This window comes from Anolis carolinensis, unplaced genomic scaffold (genome assembly GCF_035594765.1).
Source record: "Anolis carolinensis isolate JA03-04 unplaced genomic scaffold, rAnoCar3.1.pri scaffold_7, whole genome shotgun sequence".
Lineage (NCBI taxonomy): Eukaryota > Metazoa > Chordata > Lepidosauria > Squamata > Dactyloidae > Anolis > Anolis carolinensis.
In genome coordinates this window covers 29,732,479-29,750,210 of record NW_026943818.1, presented here as the reverse complement: position 1 = coordinate 29,750,210, position 17,732 = coordinate 29,732,479, and the positions used below count along the sequence as shown (strand labels likewise).

Below are 17,732 nucleotides of genomic sequence, written 5' to 3'. Positions count from 1 at the left end.
GGCCCTGCAGATCGGCACCCGCCTGCTGAGGGCCCGGCGGAAGGAGGAGGGGCCCCTGGTGAGTCACTCCCATCGTCCTCGTCCTGACGCCTGACCCCACGCCAAGCATCGGAGGGGACCCCTGAGGCCATCCAGTCTGGCCCCCTTCTGCCATTATTATTATTATTATTATTATTATTATTATTATTATTATTATTATCATTGTCTATTATCTATTATTATTATTATCTATTATTATCCATTGTTATTAATATTACTATCTCTTATTATCTATCATTGTCTATTGTTGTTATCCATTATTATTATCATTATATATTATTATTGTCTATTATTGTTATCTATCATTGACTATTGTTATTATCTATATTATTTATTATTATTTATTGTCTATTGTAATATATTATTATCTATCATTATTATCATTATATATTATTATTATCTATTATTATTTTATTATTATTATTATTACTATATGTTATTATCTATCATTGTCTATTTTTGTTATCCATTATTATTATCATTATATATTTTTATTTATTACTGTTATCTATCATTGTCTATTATTATCATCTATATTATTTATTATTATTTATTATAATCTATTATTATTACCCAATATTATCTATTTTTTATCTATTTTAATCTATTATTATCTATCATTGTCTATTATCTATCATTATCTATTATTATAATCTATATGATCCATCATCATCATCATCATCATCATTATCTTTTATTATAATCTATCATTATGTATTATTGCTATATGTTATTATCTATCTTTGTCTATTATTGTTATCCATTATATATTATTATAATATATTATTATTGTCTATTATTATTATCTATCATTGTCTATTATTATCTATATTATTTATTATTGTCTATTATAATCTATTATTATTACCCAATATTATCTCTTTTTATCTATTATTATCTATCATTGTCTATTATTATTATCTATTTTTATCTATTATTATTATTATTATTAAGGGATCCCCAGAGACTATCCAGTCCCACCCCCTTCTGCCACAAACCAAGACACGATCCGATCCCTCCCGACAGATGGCCAGTCTTTACGGCCCCTTTTCCTTTGCAGCCGGAGGCTCAGTGGGGCCCCTTTGTCCTCTTTGTGGGGGCCTTGGCCCCACTGACCTTTGACACCCGGGGCCCGGTCCGGCGAGAGGCGGCCGGCTGCGTGGGGATCCTGCTCAGCCTCCAAGGTGAGACCCCAAAACAAAGGGGGCCGAAGGGCGGGGCCCAGAGATTTGCCCCCCGGAACGTGGTCCCCCTTCTTCCCATAGGCCTCGTGGTTCCGCGGAAGCTCAACGGGGAGGAGTGGCGCATGCGCAGCGTCCGCCGGGATCTCTTCTGCGGAGACGCCGAGAAGGGAGAGGCCGCCTCACGCCAACTAGCCAAGGTGCTCTAGATCAGTCTGGGAGGAAGGTTCTAGGTGTGTCTAGAAGGTTCTAGGTGAGTCTGGAGGGTTCTAGAGGTGTCTTGGAGAGGCTCTAGGTAAGTCTTGGAGAGGAGCTCTAGGTAAGTCTTGAAAGTTCTAGGTAAGTATTGTGGGTTCTAGGTAAGTCTTGGAGAGGCTCTAGGTAAGTCTTGGAGGAAGGTTCTAGGTATGTCTAGGTGAGTCCAGAGGGTTCTAGATGTGTCTTGGAGAGGCTCTAGGTACGTCTTGGAGAGAAGCTCTAGGTGAGTCTTGAAAATTCTAGGTAAGTATTGTGGGTTCTAGGTAAGTCTTGGGGAGAGGAACTAGTCAAGTCTTAGAAGCTCCAGCTAGCCAAGGTACTCTAGATCGGTCTTGGAGGGAGGTTCTAGGTGTGTCTAGAAGGTTCTAGGTGAGTCTAGAGGGTTCTAGAGGTGTCTTGGAGAGGCTCTAGGTAAGTCTTGGAGGAAGGTTCTAGGTATGTCTAGGTGAGTCCAGAGGGTTCTAGATGTGTCTTGGAGAGGCTCTAGGTACGTCTTGGAGAGAAGCTCTAGGTAAGTCTTGAAAGTTCTAGGTAAGTATTGTGGGTTCTAGGTAAGTCTTGGAGAGGCTCTAGGTAAGTCTTGGAGGAAGGTTCTAGGTATGTCTAGAAGGTTCTAGGCGAGTCTAGAGGGTTCTAGATGTGTCTTGGAGAGGCTGTAGGTACGTCTTGAAGCTCTAGGTGAGTCTTGAAAATTCTAGGTAAGTATTGTGGGTTCTAGGTAAGTCTTGGGGAAAGGAACTAGTCAAGTCTTAGAAGCTCTAGGTAACCTTGTAGGAAGGTTCTAGGTACGTCTAGAGGGTTCTAGATGTGTCTTGGAGAGGCTCTAGGTACGTCTTGGAGAGAAGCTCTAGGTGAGTCTTGAAAATTCTAGGTAAGTATTGTGGGTTCTAGGTAAGTCTTGGGGAGAGGAACTAGTCAAGTCTTAGAAGCTCCAGCTAGCCAAGGTACTCTAGATCGGTCTTGGAGGGAGGTTCTAGGTGTGTCTAGAAGGTTCTAGGTGAGTCCAGAGGGTTCTAGATGTGTCTTGGAGAGGCTCTAGGTAAGTCTTGGAGAGAAGCTTTAGGTAAATCTTGAAAATTCTAGGTAAGTATTGTGGGTTCTAGGTAAGTCTTGGAGAGGCTCTAGGTAAGTCTTGGAGGAAGGTTCTAGGTATGTCTAGAAGGTTCTAGGTGAGTCCAGAGGGTTCTAGATGTGTCTTGGAGAGGCTCTAGGTACGTCTTGGAGAGAAGCTCTAGGTAAATCTTGAAAATTCTAGGTAAGTATTGTGCGTTCTAGGTAAGTCTTGGAGAGGCTCTAGGTAAGTCTTGGAGGAAGGTTCTAGGTATGTCTAGAAGGTTCTAGGTGAGTCCAGAGGGTTCTAGATGTGTCTTGGAGAGGCTCTAGGTACATCTTGTAGAGAAGCTTTAGGTAAATCTTGAAAATTCTAGGTAAGTATTGTGGGTTCTAGGTAAGTCTTGGAGAGGCTCTAGGTAAGTCTTGGAGGAAGGTTCTAGGTATGTCTAGAAGGTTCTAGGCGAGTCTAGAGGGTTCTAGATGTGTCTTGGAGAGGCTGTAGATATGTCTTGAAGCTCTAGGTGAGTCTTGAAAATTCTAGGTAAGTATTGTGGGTTCTAGGTAAGTCTTGGGGAAAGGAACTAGTCAAGTCTTAGAAGCTCTAGGTAACCTTGTAGGAAGGTTCTAGGTACGTCTAGAGGGTTCTAGATGTGTCTTGGAGAGGCTCTAGGTAAGTCTGAGAGAAGCTCTAGGAAAGTCTTGAAAGTTCTAGGTAAGTATTGTGAGTTCTAGGTAAGTCTTGGGGAGAGAAACTAGTTAAGTCTTAGTGGCTCTAGGTATCCTTGGAGGAAGGTTCTAGGTATGTCTGGAAGGTTCTAGGTAAGTCTAGAGGGTTCTAGTTGGGTCTTGGAGATAAGCTCTAGGTAAGTCTTGGAGGGTGATGTTAGATAAGTCTTGGAGGAAGGTTCTAGGTAAGTCTTGGGGAAGGCTTTTGAGAGGGGCTCTAGGTAAGTCAGAGGAAGGTTCTAGGTAAACCTTGAAGGGTGGCTCTAGGTAAGTCTTGGAGGAAGGTTCTAGGTAGGTCTTGGGGAAGGCTCTTGAGGAGGGCTCTAGGTAAGTCAGAGGAAGGTTCTAGGTAAATCTTGAACGGTGGCTCTAGGGAAGTCTTGGAGGAAGGTTCTAGGTTAAGTCTTGGAGGGTGATGTTAGATAAGTCTTGGAGGAAGGTTCTAGGTAGGTCTTGGGGAAGGCTCTTGAGGGGGGCTCTATGTAACTCAGAGGAAGGTTCTAGATAAGTCTTGGGAGAAGTTTCTGGGTAAGTCTAGGTAGGTCTTATGGAGAAGTTCTAGGTACGTCATGAGAAGGGAAGGGCTCTGGTGGTCAGGAGGGGGTTGTCCTGGACGGCCTTCGGGACGGCCTTCCAAGGTGGTGGAGTGTGACTCCCTGCCCCTCTTGCCCCCAGGTGGTCAGCTGGGCCTTGCCCGCAGAGGAGGTCTTGCCCTTCCTGTGCTCCTTGGTCGGCCAGGTGGGGGCGGTCAGTCCGGACTGCGACCGGGGTGCCCTTCTGTGGTTCGAGGTGGCCGTCCAGCACTGGAGGATGGAGCCGGGCGATGAGCTCAGGCAGGTCAGAGACAGCGTCCAGACACTTTGGACGACCACTTCCACCGGCGCCTTCCGTCCAGATGTCCCACCAGCGCTTTCCCGGCCCCCCTTGCAGGTCCGCTCCCTGGTGGGCGCCCTCTGCTCCCGGATGGAGATCTGTGAGGGGCCCGATCCGCTGCGCTGCTTGACCGGCGGGCTCTGCGTCCTGGTGGAGCGCTTCCCCGGCCCCGCCTGCCTCTCCCTCCTGCAGTGGAAGGGCCTCCCCGGCAGGTGCGTCAAGCCCGCTTTCCCCCTTCCCCGGCTCTCTTCTTAATGTCTTTGAGGACCTTCTAGAGGTCTTTGAGGAGCTTCCTGGCAGATATTTTTGAGAAACTTCTTGACATCTTTGAGGTCTTTCCTTCTGAACGTCTTTGAGAGTTTTCCTTCCGGACGACTTTGAGAATCTTCTTAATGTCTTCAAGGACCTTCCCAAGGATGTCTTTGAGCATTTCTTGACGTCTTTGAGGACTTTCGTTTTGGACGTTTTTGAAAATCTTCTTGACATCTTTGAGGACCTTCCTTCCAGACATCTTTGAGAACCTTCCTTCCAGACGTCTTTGAGGATCTTCCTTCCAGACATCTTTGAGGATCTTCCTTCTAGATGTCTTTGAGAACCTTCCTTCTGGACATCTTTGAAGACCTTCCTTCCAGACGTCTTTGAGGACTTTACTTCTAGACGTCTTTGAGGACTTTCCTTCTGGACATCTTTAAAGACCTTCCTTTTAGATGTCTTTGAGAACCTTCCTTCCAGACGTCTTTGAGGATCTTCCTTCCAGACGTCTTTGAGTATCTTCCTTCTAGATGTCTTTGAGAACCTTCCTTCTGGACATCTTTGAGGACCTTCCTTCTAGATGTCTTTGAGGACCTTCCTTCCAGATGTCTTTGAAGACCTTCCTTCCAGACATCTTTGAGGACCTTCCTTCCAGACATCTTTGAGGACCTTCCTTCCAGACATCTTTGAGGACCTTCCTTCCAGACATCTTTGAGGATCTTCCTTCTAGATGTCTTTGAGAACCTTCCTTCTGGACATCTTTGAAGACCTTCCTTCCAGACGTCTTTGAGGATTTTACTTCTGGACGTCTTTGAGGACTTTACTTCTAGACGTCTTTGAGGATCTTCCTTCCAGACGTCTTTGAGTATCTTCCTTCTAGATGTCTTTGAGGACCTTCCTTCTAGACGTCTTTGAGGACCTTCCTTCTGGACATCTTTGAAGACCTTCCTTCCAGACGTCTTTGATGATTTTACTTCTGGACGTCTTTGAGGACCTTCCTTCCAGATGTCTTTGAGATGTCTTCAGGACATCTTTGAGGATCTTCTTGACATCTTTAAGGACCTTCCTGGCTGTAGGGTGATGGAGAGACAAAGAAGATGTTCTTGCTCCCACTTGGTTGGCACTTAGCTGCCCCTTGTTCCCTCCCCAGAGCCTTCTTGACATGCTCAGGGGACCCTTTCCTGGATGGGCTTCTGTGTCGCTTCCTCCCTCCTCTAAACCAGCCCAGTGGGATCTTCAGAGACCTCAGCCTGTCCTTCTGTATTGAGGTGAGTCCTTCATATTAGGACTTTCCGAACCTCGTTCCTTTGGATACATCAATGCCCGCCTTTGGGTTTTCCAGCTCACGGAGCACCTGATGGAGCACAGGCCGGAAGTGGTGACGCCGCTCCTGCAAGGTTGGCTGCGTGAAGCCAAGGAAGGAGGTCTCACACCACACGCCACGGCCTTTCAAGGAGTGGAGAACGTGGCGGAAGCAACGGCGATGGCAGAGGTGGGGAAGCCTTAAAGGAGAACACCTGGAAGGTTCTCAAATCCCTGTTTGGGTGCCAAAATGGTCAAGTCCCTGTTCGGGCGCCAAAACAATTGAGTCCCTGTTCGGGTGCCAAAACTGTCGAGTCCCTGTTTCGGTGCCAAAACTGTCGAGTCCCTGTTCGGGCGCCAAAACAATTGAGTTCTTGTTTGGGTGCCAAAACAATTGAGTCCCTGTTTGGGCGCCAAAACAGTTGAGTCCCTGTTCAGGCACCAAACCATCGAGTCCCTGTTCGGATACCAAAACGGTCAAGTCCCTGTTCAGACATCAAAACGGTCAAGTCCCTGTTCAGACATCAAAACGGTCAAGTCCCTGTTCAGACATCAAAACGGTCAAGTCCCTGTTCAGACATCAAAACGGTCAAGTCCCTGTTCGGGCGCCAAAACGGTCGAGTCCCCGTTCGGGCGCCAAAACAGTTGAATCCCTGTTCGGGCGCCAAAACAATTGAGTCCTTGTTTGGGTGCCAAAACAGTTGAGTCCCTGTCCGGGTGCCAAAACAGTTGAGTCCCTGTTTGGGTGCCAAAACAGTTGAGTCCCTGTTTGGGAGGCAAAACAGTTGAGTCCTTGTTTGGGCGCCAAAACTGTTGAGTCCCTGTTTGGGTGCCAAAATAGTTGAGTCCCTGTTCGGGCGCCAAAACACTTAAGTCCTTGTTTGGGTGCCAAAACGGCTGAGTCCCTGTCCGGGTGCCAAAACAGTTGAGTCCTTGTTTGGGTGCCAAAACAGTTGAGTCCCTGTTTGGGAGGCAAAACAGTTGAGTCCTTGTTTGGGTGCCAAAACAGTCAAGTCCCTGTTCGGGTGCCAAAACGGTCGAGTCCCTGTTCAGACATCAAAATGGTCGAGTCCCTGTTCAGGTGCCAAAACGGTCGAGTCCCCGTTCAGGCACCAAAACGGTCGAGTCTCTGTTCAAGCACCAAACAGTCGAGTCCCTGTTTGGGTGCCAAAACAGTTGAGTCCCTATTCGGGCGCCAAAACTGTTGAATCCGTGTTCGGGCGCCAAAACAATTAAGTCCTTGTTTGGATGCCAAAACGGTCGAGTCCCCATTCGGGCGCCAAAACAGTCTGGTCCCTGTTCATACACCAAACCGCCGAGTCTCTGTTTGGGCGCCAAAACGGTCGAGTCCCTGTTTGGACGCCAAAATGGTCCAGTCCTTGTTCGGGCGCCAAAACGGCCGAGTCCCTGTCCAGGAGCTAAAACAGTCCAGTCCCTGTTCGGGCGCCAGAACGGTCGAGTCCCTGTTCAGGATTGGGTGCCAAAATGATACAATTGTTTTCTTCCTTCCCTTCCTCCCTCTTCTTCTCTCTTCTTTCCCTCCTCTCTCGCTCTCTTTCTTTTCCTTCTTTAGGTCAAGACCGACCCTGTGGTGCTGGAATCCCTCCTGGCAGAGCTACCCCACTACCTGTCCTCTCCTTTGGAGGAGGTCCAATTGGAAGCCTGCAAACTGGCTGGTGAGCCCCCCTTCCTTCCTTCCCCATCCCTTTCCCCCCATAATGCTTTGGGAGCGTGCCCACCTGAGCCCCTTCCTCTCTTCTTTACTCCAGGCATCCTCCTGGAGAACATGGACACGCTCTGCTCTGAGACCCTGGACCTGGAGCCTCTTTCACAAGGTACCTTGAATGGGGAGAGGAATCAGATGGCCATCTGTCAGGAGGGATTCTTTCCATTTATTTGTCTACCTAAGCACCCATCTCTCCTTCTTAGGGGTCAGACTGGATGGCCCTTGTAGTCTCTTCCAATTCTAGAACTCTATGATCTATCTAGCATATAATATATATATATATATATACATATCTCAGTCCTATCTATGGTGGTGTGGCCATCTGTCAGGAGGGCTTGGATGGTGCCTTCCTGACTTGCAGACCGGATGGCCTTTAGGGGTCCCTTCCAACTCTAGGACTTTATGGGAGTCCCGAGAGGAGATAGGACGGTATATAAATGAAGTATTATTATTATTATTATTATTATTATTATTATTATTATTATTATTATTATTATATTTAGCATATTTAGCATATATATATATATTAGACATGTCCAAAAAATCGCTTTGAATCGTATATCTCTCTCTAATTAGGACTTTATTTTTCTTTTCTTTTTGTTGTACCAACCTAGAGGTGAGGATGACGGGTTGTGTTGTCAATTTTTGAGGTTGTGGGGTGTTTAGTTTTGTTGTTTTGGTGGTCGCCAGGATCCCATCACTCTTTTATATATATAGATATTAGACATGTCCAAAAAATCGTTTTGAATCGTATATCGGCATTATTTCAGATTGTTCTCGCTTTTTGATATGCATTCCGAGACATTGTCTCACAGTGCAACCAGCAATGTAATTCGAACCATTGTTGGCCCATTCTCTAATTGTCCCTTAATGTTTCGTTAATTCCCCCCCCCCCAAAAAATTTTTTAAAAAAAATATATTTTAAAAAATATTTTTGTTTCTGCAACCTACCTTGAATGGGAGCTTAGCGCAGCCTAACATGGCTGCCGCTCCCCGGCCAATCGGAAGCTTCCACGATGGACGCAAAGGGTTTTGTCGCTGGTTCTTTCTCTTAGCAAGGGAATTTCTAGTTTTCAAAGTATCTTTGCACTCCTTGCCAGGGCATTGCTTGGTCTGTTTCTAATTGAAGGCAATGGGTTGAGGCTTGTGGGATTACATGGCCAGAGACACCATTGATTTCCAGTGTCCTTCTTGCTTACAAATACAGCAAGGGAATTTCTAGTTTTCATAGTATCTTTGCACAACTTGCAAATTTGATGAGGATAGCTCAAGAAACGAGGGAGGGAGAACCCTGTAAATGTCCGTCCCCCTCGGGTTTCTTTTTTTTTTTTTTGGCATCCGCCATTTTAGAAACATTTAGAATCATTATGAATTTCCAGAAATTTCCGAAATTTTGGGGTGAAGAAATCGGAAATACTTTCTATATTGACCCCCTACTTTAGAAACGAGTATTGAAACGTTTTTTTCACCGATCGGACATGCCTAATACCTATATATCTACCCTGTTTCCCCGGAAATAAGACATCCCCGGAAAATAAGACCTAGTAGAGGTTTTGCTGAATTGCTAAATATAAGGCCTCCCCTGAAAGTAAGACCTAGCAAAGTTTTTGTTTGGAAGCATGCTCGCATAGTTGTACATGGAAATAATGGTAGTAACAAGAAATTCTTGAAAGGATTCACAGTTTGTCTGGTGATGCTGGTTTGTGATGACAACTACTGTACAGTAGATAATAAATTTTCATTTTTTGTTCAACAATAAATGTGAATTCTTCTTCAGGGAAAAATAAGACATCCCCTGAAAATAAGACCTAGTGCATCTTTGGGAGCAAAAATTAATATAAGACACTGTCTTGTTTTCGGGGAAACACGGTATGATAAATCTGGGTGGCCTTGAGGGAATGCTAGGCAATATCATATCTGCAGATTTCATCGGCGACCACTGAGAGAAACACGGGCAATATCATATGTGCAGATTTCATTGGCGACCACTCAGAGGAACACGGGCAATATCATATGTGCAGATTTCATTGGCGACCACTCAGAGGAACACGGGCAATATCCTATGTGCAGATTTCATTGGCGACCACTCAGAGGAACACGGGCAATATCATATGTGCAGATTTCATTGGCGACCACTCAGAGGAACACGGGCAATATCATATGTGCAGATTTCATTGGCGACCACTCAGAGGAACACGGGCAATATCATATGTGCAGATTTCATTGGCGACCACTCAGAGGAACACGGGCAATATCCTATGTGCAGATTTCATTGGCGACCACTCAGAGGAACATGGGCAATATCATATGTGCAGATTTCATTGGCGACCACTCAGAGGAACACGGGCAATATCATATGTGCAGATTTCATTGGCGACCACTCAGAGGAACACGGGCAATATCCTATGTGCAGATTTCATTGGCGACCACTCAGAGGAACACGGGCAATATCCTATGTGCAGATTTCATTGGCGACCACTCAGAGGAACACGGGCAATATCATATGTGCAGATTTCATTGGCGACCACTCAGAGGAACACGGGCAATATCCTATGTGCAGATTTCATTGGCGACCACTCAGAGGAACACGGGCAATATCATATGTGCAGATTTCATTGGCGACCACTCAGAGGAACACGGGCAATATCCTATGTGCAGATTTCATTGGCGACCACTGAGAGGAACACGGGCAATATCATATGTGCAGATTTCATTGGTGACCACTGAGAGGAACACGGGCAATATCATATGTGCAGATTTCATTGGCGACCACTCAGAGGAACACGGGCAATATCATATGTGCAGATTTCATTGGCGACCACTCAGAGGAACACGGGCAATATCCTATGTGCAGATTTCATTGGCGACCACTCAGAGGAACACGGGCAATATCATATGTGCAGATTTCATTGGTGACCACTGAGAGAAACACGGGCAATATCCTATGTGCAGATTTCATTGGCGACCACTCAGAGGAACACGGGCAATATCCTATGTGCAGATTTCATTGGCGACCACTCAGAGGAACACGGGCAATATCCTATGTGCAGATTTCATTGGTGACCACTCAGAGGAACACGGGCAATATCATGTGCAGATTTCATTGGCGACCACTCAGAGGAACACGGGCAATATCCTATGTGCAGATTTCATTGGCGACCACTCAGAGGAACACGGGCAATATCCTATGTGCAGATTTCATTGGCGACCACTCAGAGGAACATGGGCAATATCATATGTGCAGATTCATTGGCGACCACTCAGAGGAACATGGGCAATATCATATGTGCAGATTTCATTGGCGACCACTCAGAGGAACATGGGCAATATCATATGTGCAGATTTCATTGGCGACCACTCAGAGGAACATGGGCAATATCATATGTGCAGATTTCATTGGCGACCACTCAGAGGAACACGGGCAATATCATATGTGCAGATTTCATTGGCGACCACTCAGAGGAACATGGGCAATATCATATGTGCAGATTTCATCGGCGACCACTCAGAGGAACACAGTTACAGGTAAGCAAGCACGACTTCTCTTGCCTCCTGCAGGCCTTCGAGCCTTGACCCGCGACCCCGGCCTGGGCCCAGCACTGACCGCAGCCGCGGAGGAGGTCCAGTCACGGTGCCTAGACCGCCAGGCTTCTTCCCGCCGGAGGAGCCCGGGCTTCCTTCGCCGGTTCTTCATGTGGCAGAGAAAAGGTAGACAACGGGGAGGCGCCAGGCCTTGACCCAGAAATACATAGCGTTTGGCACGTGGCTCTGTGTGTGTGGTGCGTTCTTTGGGAGCGGGGCGGAAACTCTCATCAAGACACCATTTTCTGAAGAAAAATATTTTATTTCTCTCGGCTAATACAAAGCGGAAGAAATTGCGGGGGTCCTGGAAGGGGGTCTATTCCCCGGGGGTGGCGGCAGCAGCGGCGGTGGCGGCGGCCTTGTCCTGGCTGGAGGCGGACGGGGAGGCGTGGGCGGCGGTGGCGGAGGTGCGGGAGAAGACCCGGGACAGGGCGCTGGAGACCTTCTCGAAGACGGAGGAGCGCTGCTGGCGGGGGGTGACCCCCGTGTCCGAGGTGGTGACCGCGAGCACCTTCCCGTCCTCGGCTTCTGCAGCGGAAGAGGGGAGCCGTGGCATTTTTCGGGGGGCCCAAATCCCCCTCTGCCACCTCCCCGAATCCCCAGTCCAGACCTTCCCAGACGTACAAAGGCAGGTGAAGAGCCTACCTGAGTGCTCTTCGGAGATGGAATCCTTCATGTTACGGTCCTGGTAGACGGAAGTGATCTAGAGAAGGGGGAAAAGTGGGCGTAAAGCTGTGACTCGGGGCCCACCTTGACCTGTGGGGCTGGTCACGCCACACACCGCGGCCATTGGTGGTGGCAAAGGTGGGGAATGTACATAACAGGAAACCTGTTTTCGCCGAGAGTTTTCTCGAGTCCCTGTTCGTGCGCCAAAACAGTTGAGTATCCCAAATAGCATCTACTTCCAATCACCTTGACCTATGGGGCTGGTCACCCCACACACCGTGGCCATTGGTGATGGCAAAGGTGGGGAACGTACATAGCGGGAAGCCTTAAAGGGAAACACCGAGAGTTTTCTCGAGTCCCTGTTTGGGCGCCAAAACAGTTGAGTATCCCAAATAGCATCTACTTCCAATCACCTTGACCTGTGGGGCTGGTCACCCCACACACTGCGGCCATTGGTGGTGGCAAAGGTGGGGAACGTACATAACAGGAAGCCCGTTTTCTCCGAGAGTTTTCTCGAGTCCCTGTTCGTGCGCCAAAACGGTTGAGTCTCGATGCCAAATAGCATCTACAGTAGAGTCCCGGTTATTCGACATAAATGTCGAATAACCGGATCTGACGGATGATAGGGAGGCCCTATTATCCAGCAAGCCGGTTGAAGGAAGTGTCCCGTGCACGTTGCTAGGTAGATAGCAAGCTACCTAGCAACGTGCAGGAGCGCTTCTGCTCCGCCTCTTGGGAGGTGCCCTGAACGTTGCTAGGTAGATAACAAGCTACCTAGCAATGCGCACAGGCGCTTCGCTAAACCGCTCCGCCCCTTGGGAAGCGCCTGTGCGTGTTGCTAGGTAGCTTGCTATCTACCTAGCAACGTGCACAGGCGCCTCTCAAGGGGCAGAGCAGCGAGCACTCGGCTTAGCAAAGCGCTTGTGGGCGTTGCTAGGTAGCTTGCTATCTACCTAGCAACACGCGATGGCGCTTCTCTGCTCGCCGCCCTGCCTCTTGGGAGGTTCCTGTGCGCGTTGCTAGGTAGATAGCAAGCTACCTAGCAACGTGCATGAGCGCTTCCCAAGGGGCCTGGGATGTCGGATAATACGGAGTGTCGGTTAACCGGAACTCTACTGTACTTCCAATCACCTTGACCTGTAGGGCTGGTCCCAGTCCAACATACGGGGGATTCTCTAGACCAAACTTAGGAAGGTTAGCTGGCCTTGGTGGGCCACGTGGTTCGAGGTCCGCTTCTGTCGGCCTTTGGGCCCCCTCCCTTCCCTTCCTTGGGCCACTCACCTCGACAGGGCCGCTCTCCTCAGTGTCCCGGGTGAGGTGCATGTCTACGGCCGCTGCAAGAAAGATAAGGAGCAGAAGTGAGCCAAGGCAGGAATATACGAGGGCTATCCAGAAAGTAGGCTACGTTTTGGATTTTAAAAAAGGACAAAGTATAGAATAAGTCACTTACCATATGCAGCTGAAAGTCACATCCCAAAACTACAATCTCATGTAATTCCCATTTAAATTTAGCCACGTTTCTTATAGATAAATGAGTTTGAAAAGTACGGCACCAGTAAATTCCCCGCCTGTGTCCTCAGCTCTTCCCCCTTCTCCCTTCCTGCAGCGGAGCCAAAACGCTGAGGAGAGAGGCGGCGAATTTACTGGAGCAGTACTTTTCAAACCCATTTATCTATAAGAAACGTGGCTAAATTTAAATGGGGATTACATGAGATTGTAGTTTTGGGACGTGTCTTTCAGCTGCATATGGTAAATGATTTATTCTATACTTTGTCCTTCTTAAAATCCAAAACGTAGCCTACTTTCTGGATAGCCCTCGTATCTGTATAGGGTCAGGGGTAGCGGGGCAAGGATTGCCGTCCGACGCTCACCTTTCTCCAGCGATTCTTTTTGGCTGGAAAAGAAACGGGAAAGGCAGTCCAGGTGAAAATGCAGCAGTGTCACTTTGCCTCCCCCCTCCCCAATTTTTCCAGCTCCCTTCCCTCCCACGACGCATCCCGGACGTCCTTACCTTGGGACGGTCTCGTCCGACGGTTTGGAGCTCAGGCTGGTTTGCAGGGAGAACGTGCGGAGCAAAGGAGCCTAAGAGGAGAGGGGACGATGGGTTTGATGAGAGCAGATCCACACACCCTCTGGCCGTTCACTTTCGCGGATTTGATTATTATTATTATTTTTATTAGTTTTTACTGCTTTTCAAGTGTTATTTTACAGCTAAAGTAAAGAAAACAATTCCATGAGGGAGAAGGTTGGGTAAGATAGGGAGGAATAGGTAGGGTATAGAGAAAAGGATGGAACAATAATAAGAAAAGAAAGAAAGAAAGAAAAAAAAAACTTCCGTTTCTCCTCCTGAGAAGCTATATTTTCGTAGTTTCATTCGTTTCAAAGTCCAGTTGACCCTTTTGCGAATTAAAAACCTTTCACACTTCAGATAAGTCAATTGTGAATGTGTTTCCATTCTTACTAATAAAGTCTTTAAAGCTTGACCAATGTGTTCTTGTCTTTACGTCTCTTAATTTCTGTGTTACAAATTTCTGTCCATTTGTATCAGATCCAGTAATTTCAGGATCCATTCATTTATAGAGGGTATCTTATTTTAGGGTTGTTGTATGTCTTTCGGGCTGTGTGGCCATGTTCCAGAAGCATTCTCTCCTGACGTTTCGCCCACATCTATGGCAGGCATCCTCAGAGGTTGTGAGGTAATGGATAAACAACCTCTGAGGATGCCTGCCATAGATGTGGGCGAAACGTCAGGAGAGAATGCTTCTGGAACATGGCCACACAGCCCGAAAGACATACAACAACCCTGTGATTCTGGCCATGAAAGCCTTCGACAACACATGGTATCTTATTTTGTTTCCATACTTTAGCGAGGACTATCCTTGCAGCAGTGCCCATTAGAAACCGCATTCTCTCCTGATTTTTATTCATTTTCCCAATTGTAAGGCCTAAAAGATACGTATCGGGCTTTAGTGGAAATTTTACTTGTAATATTTTTTGAGTTGTATCATGTATCTCGTTCCAATATTTTTTAAACTTTTTTGCACTTCCACCATTGATGGAAGAAAGTCCCCATTTCTTTATCGCATTTCAAGCATTTGTTGGAGGCCTTTGATTATTCATTGGGTGTGAAATCACTAACTACCATAGGTGTGCCTTTGACAGAGACCACGAAGAAGAATCTTCCCCTCACAAGGAAGGGGAGTCCACTCCTGGGAGATTCTTCTTCGTGGTCTCTGTCAAAGGCACACCTATGGTCGTGACTTCGCACCGGATAAACACTCCGTCCCATGTTTCCCAAGTCTTCCTCGATGGTGGGAGGAGAGACCAAACTGGGTCGGCGGAAGGGCTTGTTTCTTTCTTGTTCCTGTGGAATGCAGAGGAGTGTCTTGAGAGCAGTGGAGAGCTGTCTGCGTGTGTGCATGAGTCGCTTCGGCAAGAGCACTCATGGAGGAAGGACTGATTTGCTCTGTTTGTATATAGTCTTGTAAATAAAGATTGATTGCCGTTGGATTTCCAACCGAACCCTCGTCTGCTGGAGTGTGTTTGTCCAGTGCTGTTTTTCCACACGGGGAGACAGTCTGGAGAAGGATGGTGAATTCTTGGATTTCACTCTGCTACCCATCTTCCCCTGACAGGGCTGTCAAGGTAATGGTTAAATGTAGTGAAATGTTTATTTATTTATTTACAGTATTTAAATCCTGCCCTTCTTTCTCTCAGGGTGGATTACAATGAACACATATATGGCAAACATTCAATGCCAACAGACAAACAACATATATAGACAGACACAGAGGCATTTAACTTTTTTTTTTCCAGCTTCACGATTCCGGCCTCAGGGGGAGCTGTTAATAATAATAATAATAATTTTATTTTTGTACCCCGCCACCATCTCCCCAGAGGGACTCGGGGCGGCTTACAGATATAAAACCAACATACAATAATATCAAATACAAAAACACACACATAAATTTAAAAGGCATTAAAAATCACAATCATTATAAAACACTTGAAAAACACAGCAATAAAAACATAAAATGAGCTGGGCAAAGTGCACTGAGTGGAAGGAAGTTGAGGTGCTACAAGGTCATGGGAAGAGCCTTAGACTGTTGCTTCACTGTCCACTAGTGGCTGTACTTCCTCATTCCTTTCCTCGTGTTTCGCTGGCATTTTTTATGGTGTTGTAAATTAGTTAAATTAGCCTCCCGCATAAAGCGTACCTACATCTCCCTACTTGACAGATGCAACTGTCTTTCGGGGCTGCAAAGGTCAACAGCAAGCCGGGGCTATTAATGGTCGGAGGCTTAACCCGACCCGGGCTTCGAACTCATGACCTCTCGGTCAGTAGTGATTTATTGCAGCTGGTTACTAGCCAACTGCGCCAGATTGTTGCAATGTAAATGTGGGAATTTGCTCCGGTAAGCATTCCAGTGCTGAAGTAGTTAACTGCATAGAGCAATGATTTACTGCTAGAGAGGAAAGGAATGAGTTTCCGCTTTGTGTCTATGTAAAAGCAAGCATGTCACTAAGAATTGAATGATGGAATTATTCTTTTCTGACAAGAGCTCTTTCTAGTCACCATTAATCTCTGTACGAGCAATATGTGTCCGAGCAGCAGCAGCGGCTGTTATCTATGTAAATAGCTGTAAATAAAGATTGCTTACTGCCGAGATTGTAAACAATCTGTTCGTGCTGACAAGCAGATGCTGAGTTTGTCGGATGGAGGGGGAATATTGAGAGGGAAGACTGTGAGTGTCTCAATATATCTGCCTCACATCCATCATCCACATTTCAACAAGGGCCTCACCTCTTGGGTGCTGGGCACGGACTGCGGGGCGGGCTCCATCTCGGGGGGTTCGGGGGCCTCCTTGGCGGCCTCAGGACCGGCTCCCGAGGAACTCTTCCGGAGGATGCCGGTGATGGACGTCTTCACCGAGGGGAGCTCGAGCAGAGGGCCCTGTTTTGGGAGGAAGAATGGAGCCCCTCAGAGCGTGAAAGAGAAGGAATGGAAGAATAGAAGGAAGGATGGAAGAAGAGAGCTCTCCTGAAGCACAAGAAAAAAGACTTAGTGTTATGAAGTATGAATTTTTGGTTTATAGATGTTATGTTTAATTGTTTGTGTTTTAAAAGGGTAAGTATTACAGTTCTCTGCACTCAGAGGCTGGTTGCCATGGAGAAGTAGGCGGAGCCAATTGCCGTTTTGGTGAAGAAGTGCAGAATTTAAAAAAGGATTCAGTCTGTGCTCTGATGAGACACAGAGAAGACTTGATCTTAGGTTGAGGGGATCAAGGAGACTCAATTGTTCATTTTGAGTCAGTTTAAAATAAGTTTGGTGACTTATTTAATGTAGTCTGTGTCCTGGTAAGGAACAGAGAATCTGTGGTCATATATCACAGGGGTGACTGTGGTTTAAAAATGGCAGAGAATGAAGTTCTGACGACTTTAATTTAAAGAAGTGACACTTTAGGGAGTTTGACTCATCTCATTCTAGTATTGTAACTGTTAATTTGCCTCTTAGTGAGAATAGTAACCACTAAGCTCTGTGCCTGAATAAACTTGTTATTGTTCCTCCAACATCTAAGCCTCTGTCGCATATATTATAAACTAAGTTACGCTGACATCTAAAGTGATGAAGAAAGAAAAAAGTCTTTGGTGGCTGCATCTTCGCAAATTGGTGGCAGTGGTGGGATAAAAAGATTCCCCCCTCCCTGAAAGAACGTCACTCGTTCTTAGCCCCTTTACACCTACTTAGAAAAACGTTGTCCCCGTTGAGCACGAGGACAAGGCCAGACCTCCCAGGAAGGCTTACCGAGGCCTCGGTGTCCGTGCTGGCGCCCCGCGAGGACAGGGGAGGGACCTCGAAGTAGAAGGACCGGTGCTCGGACAGGACTTGCTCGTCCTCGTCGGTGTCGCTCTCGTCCACCGAGAAGCGGTGGGCCTGGTCCTCGTCGATGTCGTGCGCCACGAGGCGCACAATGAGGTCCTGCTTGCTCTCCACGTCCTTCAGGAGTTCGACCTTCCGGATGTCCGGCATGATCAGGCTTTGGAACGAGTTCCTGCAGACCGCCTGGGGGGAC

General features: G+C 47.0%; 2 protein-coding genes across 9 annotated transcripts in view; one reads left to right on the top strand and one right to left on the bottom strand.

Moving 5' to 3' along the window:
* The window catches only part of LOC103281965 (maestro heat-like repeat-containing protein family member 2A), a 110,111-nt gene that overhangs the window by 47,633 nt on the left and 44,746 nt on the right, over positions 1-17,732 (top strand). The window contains exons 24-32 of one of the 7 annotated variants that reach the window (XR_010000096.1): positions 1-58; positions 1,100-1,223; positions 1,305-1,420; positions 3,933-4,342; positions 5,533-5,650; positions 5,725-5,874; positions 7,258-7,360; positions 7,454-7,519; positions 15,139-15,303. The exon at positions 1-58 is cut by the window's left edge and continues 47 nt beyond it. Coding sequence is in view for 6 of the 7 variants with exons in the window: in XM_062959223.1 (XP_062815293.1) it covers positions 1-58; positions 1,100-1,223; positions 1,305-1,420; positions 3,933-4,342; positions 5,533-5,650; positions 5,725-5,874; positions 7,258-7,360; positions 7,454-7,519; positions 9,677-10,137 (1,606 nt within the window). In the remaining variant the exon portion in view is untranslated. Of the gene's footprint in view, positions 59-1,099; positions 1,224-1,304; positions 1,421-3,932; positions 4,343-5,532; positions 5,651-5,724; positions 5,875-7,257; positions 7,361-7,453; positions 7,520-9,333; positions 9,466-9,676; positions 10,139-10,898; positions 10,936-10,968; positions 11,119-15,138; positions 16,493-17,732 lie in introns of those variants that run through there. The other 6 variants (XM_062959225.1, XM_062959224.1, XM_062959228.1 and 3 more) reach the window with 6 other exon arrangements.
* The window catches only part of LOC103281966 (fibrous sheath-interacting protein 2), a 46,640-nt gene continuing 40,147 nt past the window's right edge, over positions 11,240-17,732 (bottom strand). For both annotated transcript variants that reach the window (XM_062959220.1, XM_062959221.1), the window contains 7 exons: positions 17,465-17,722; positions 16,463-16,612; positions 13,670-13,740; positions 13,530-13,552; positions 12,940-12,992; positions 11,638-11,695; positions 11,240-11,520 (listed from right to left, as the gene is read on the bottom strand). In XM_062959220.1, the coding sequence (XP_062815290.1) occupies positions 11,309-11,520; positions 11,638-11,695; positions 12,940-12,992; positions 13,530-13,552; positions 13,670-13,740; positions 16,463-16,612; positions 17,465-17,722 (825 nt within the window). In that variant the 3' untranslated portion in view covers positions 11,240-11,308. The remainder of the gene's footprint in view (positions 11,521-11,637; positions 11,696-12,939; positions 12,993-13,529; positions 13,553-13,669; positions 13,741-16,462; positions 16,613-17,464; positions 17,723-17,732) is intronic.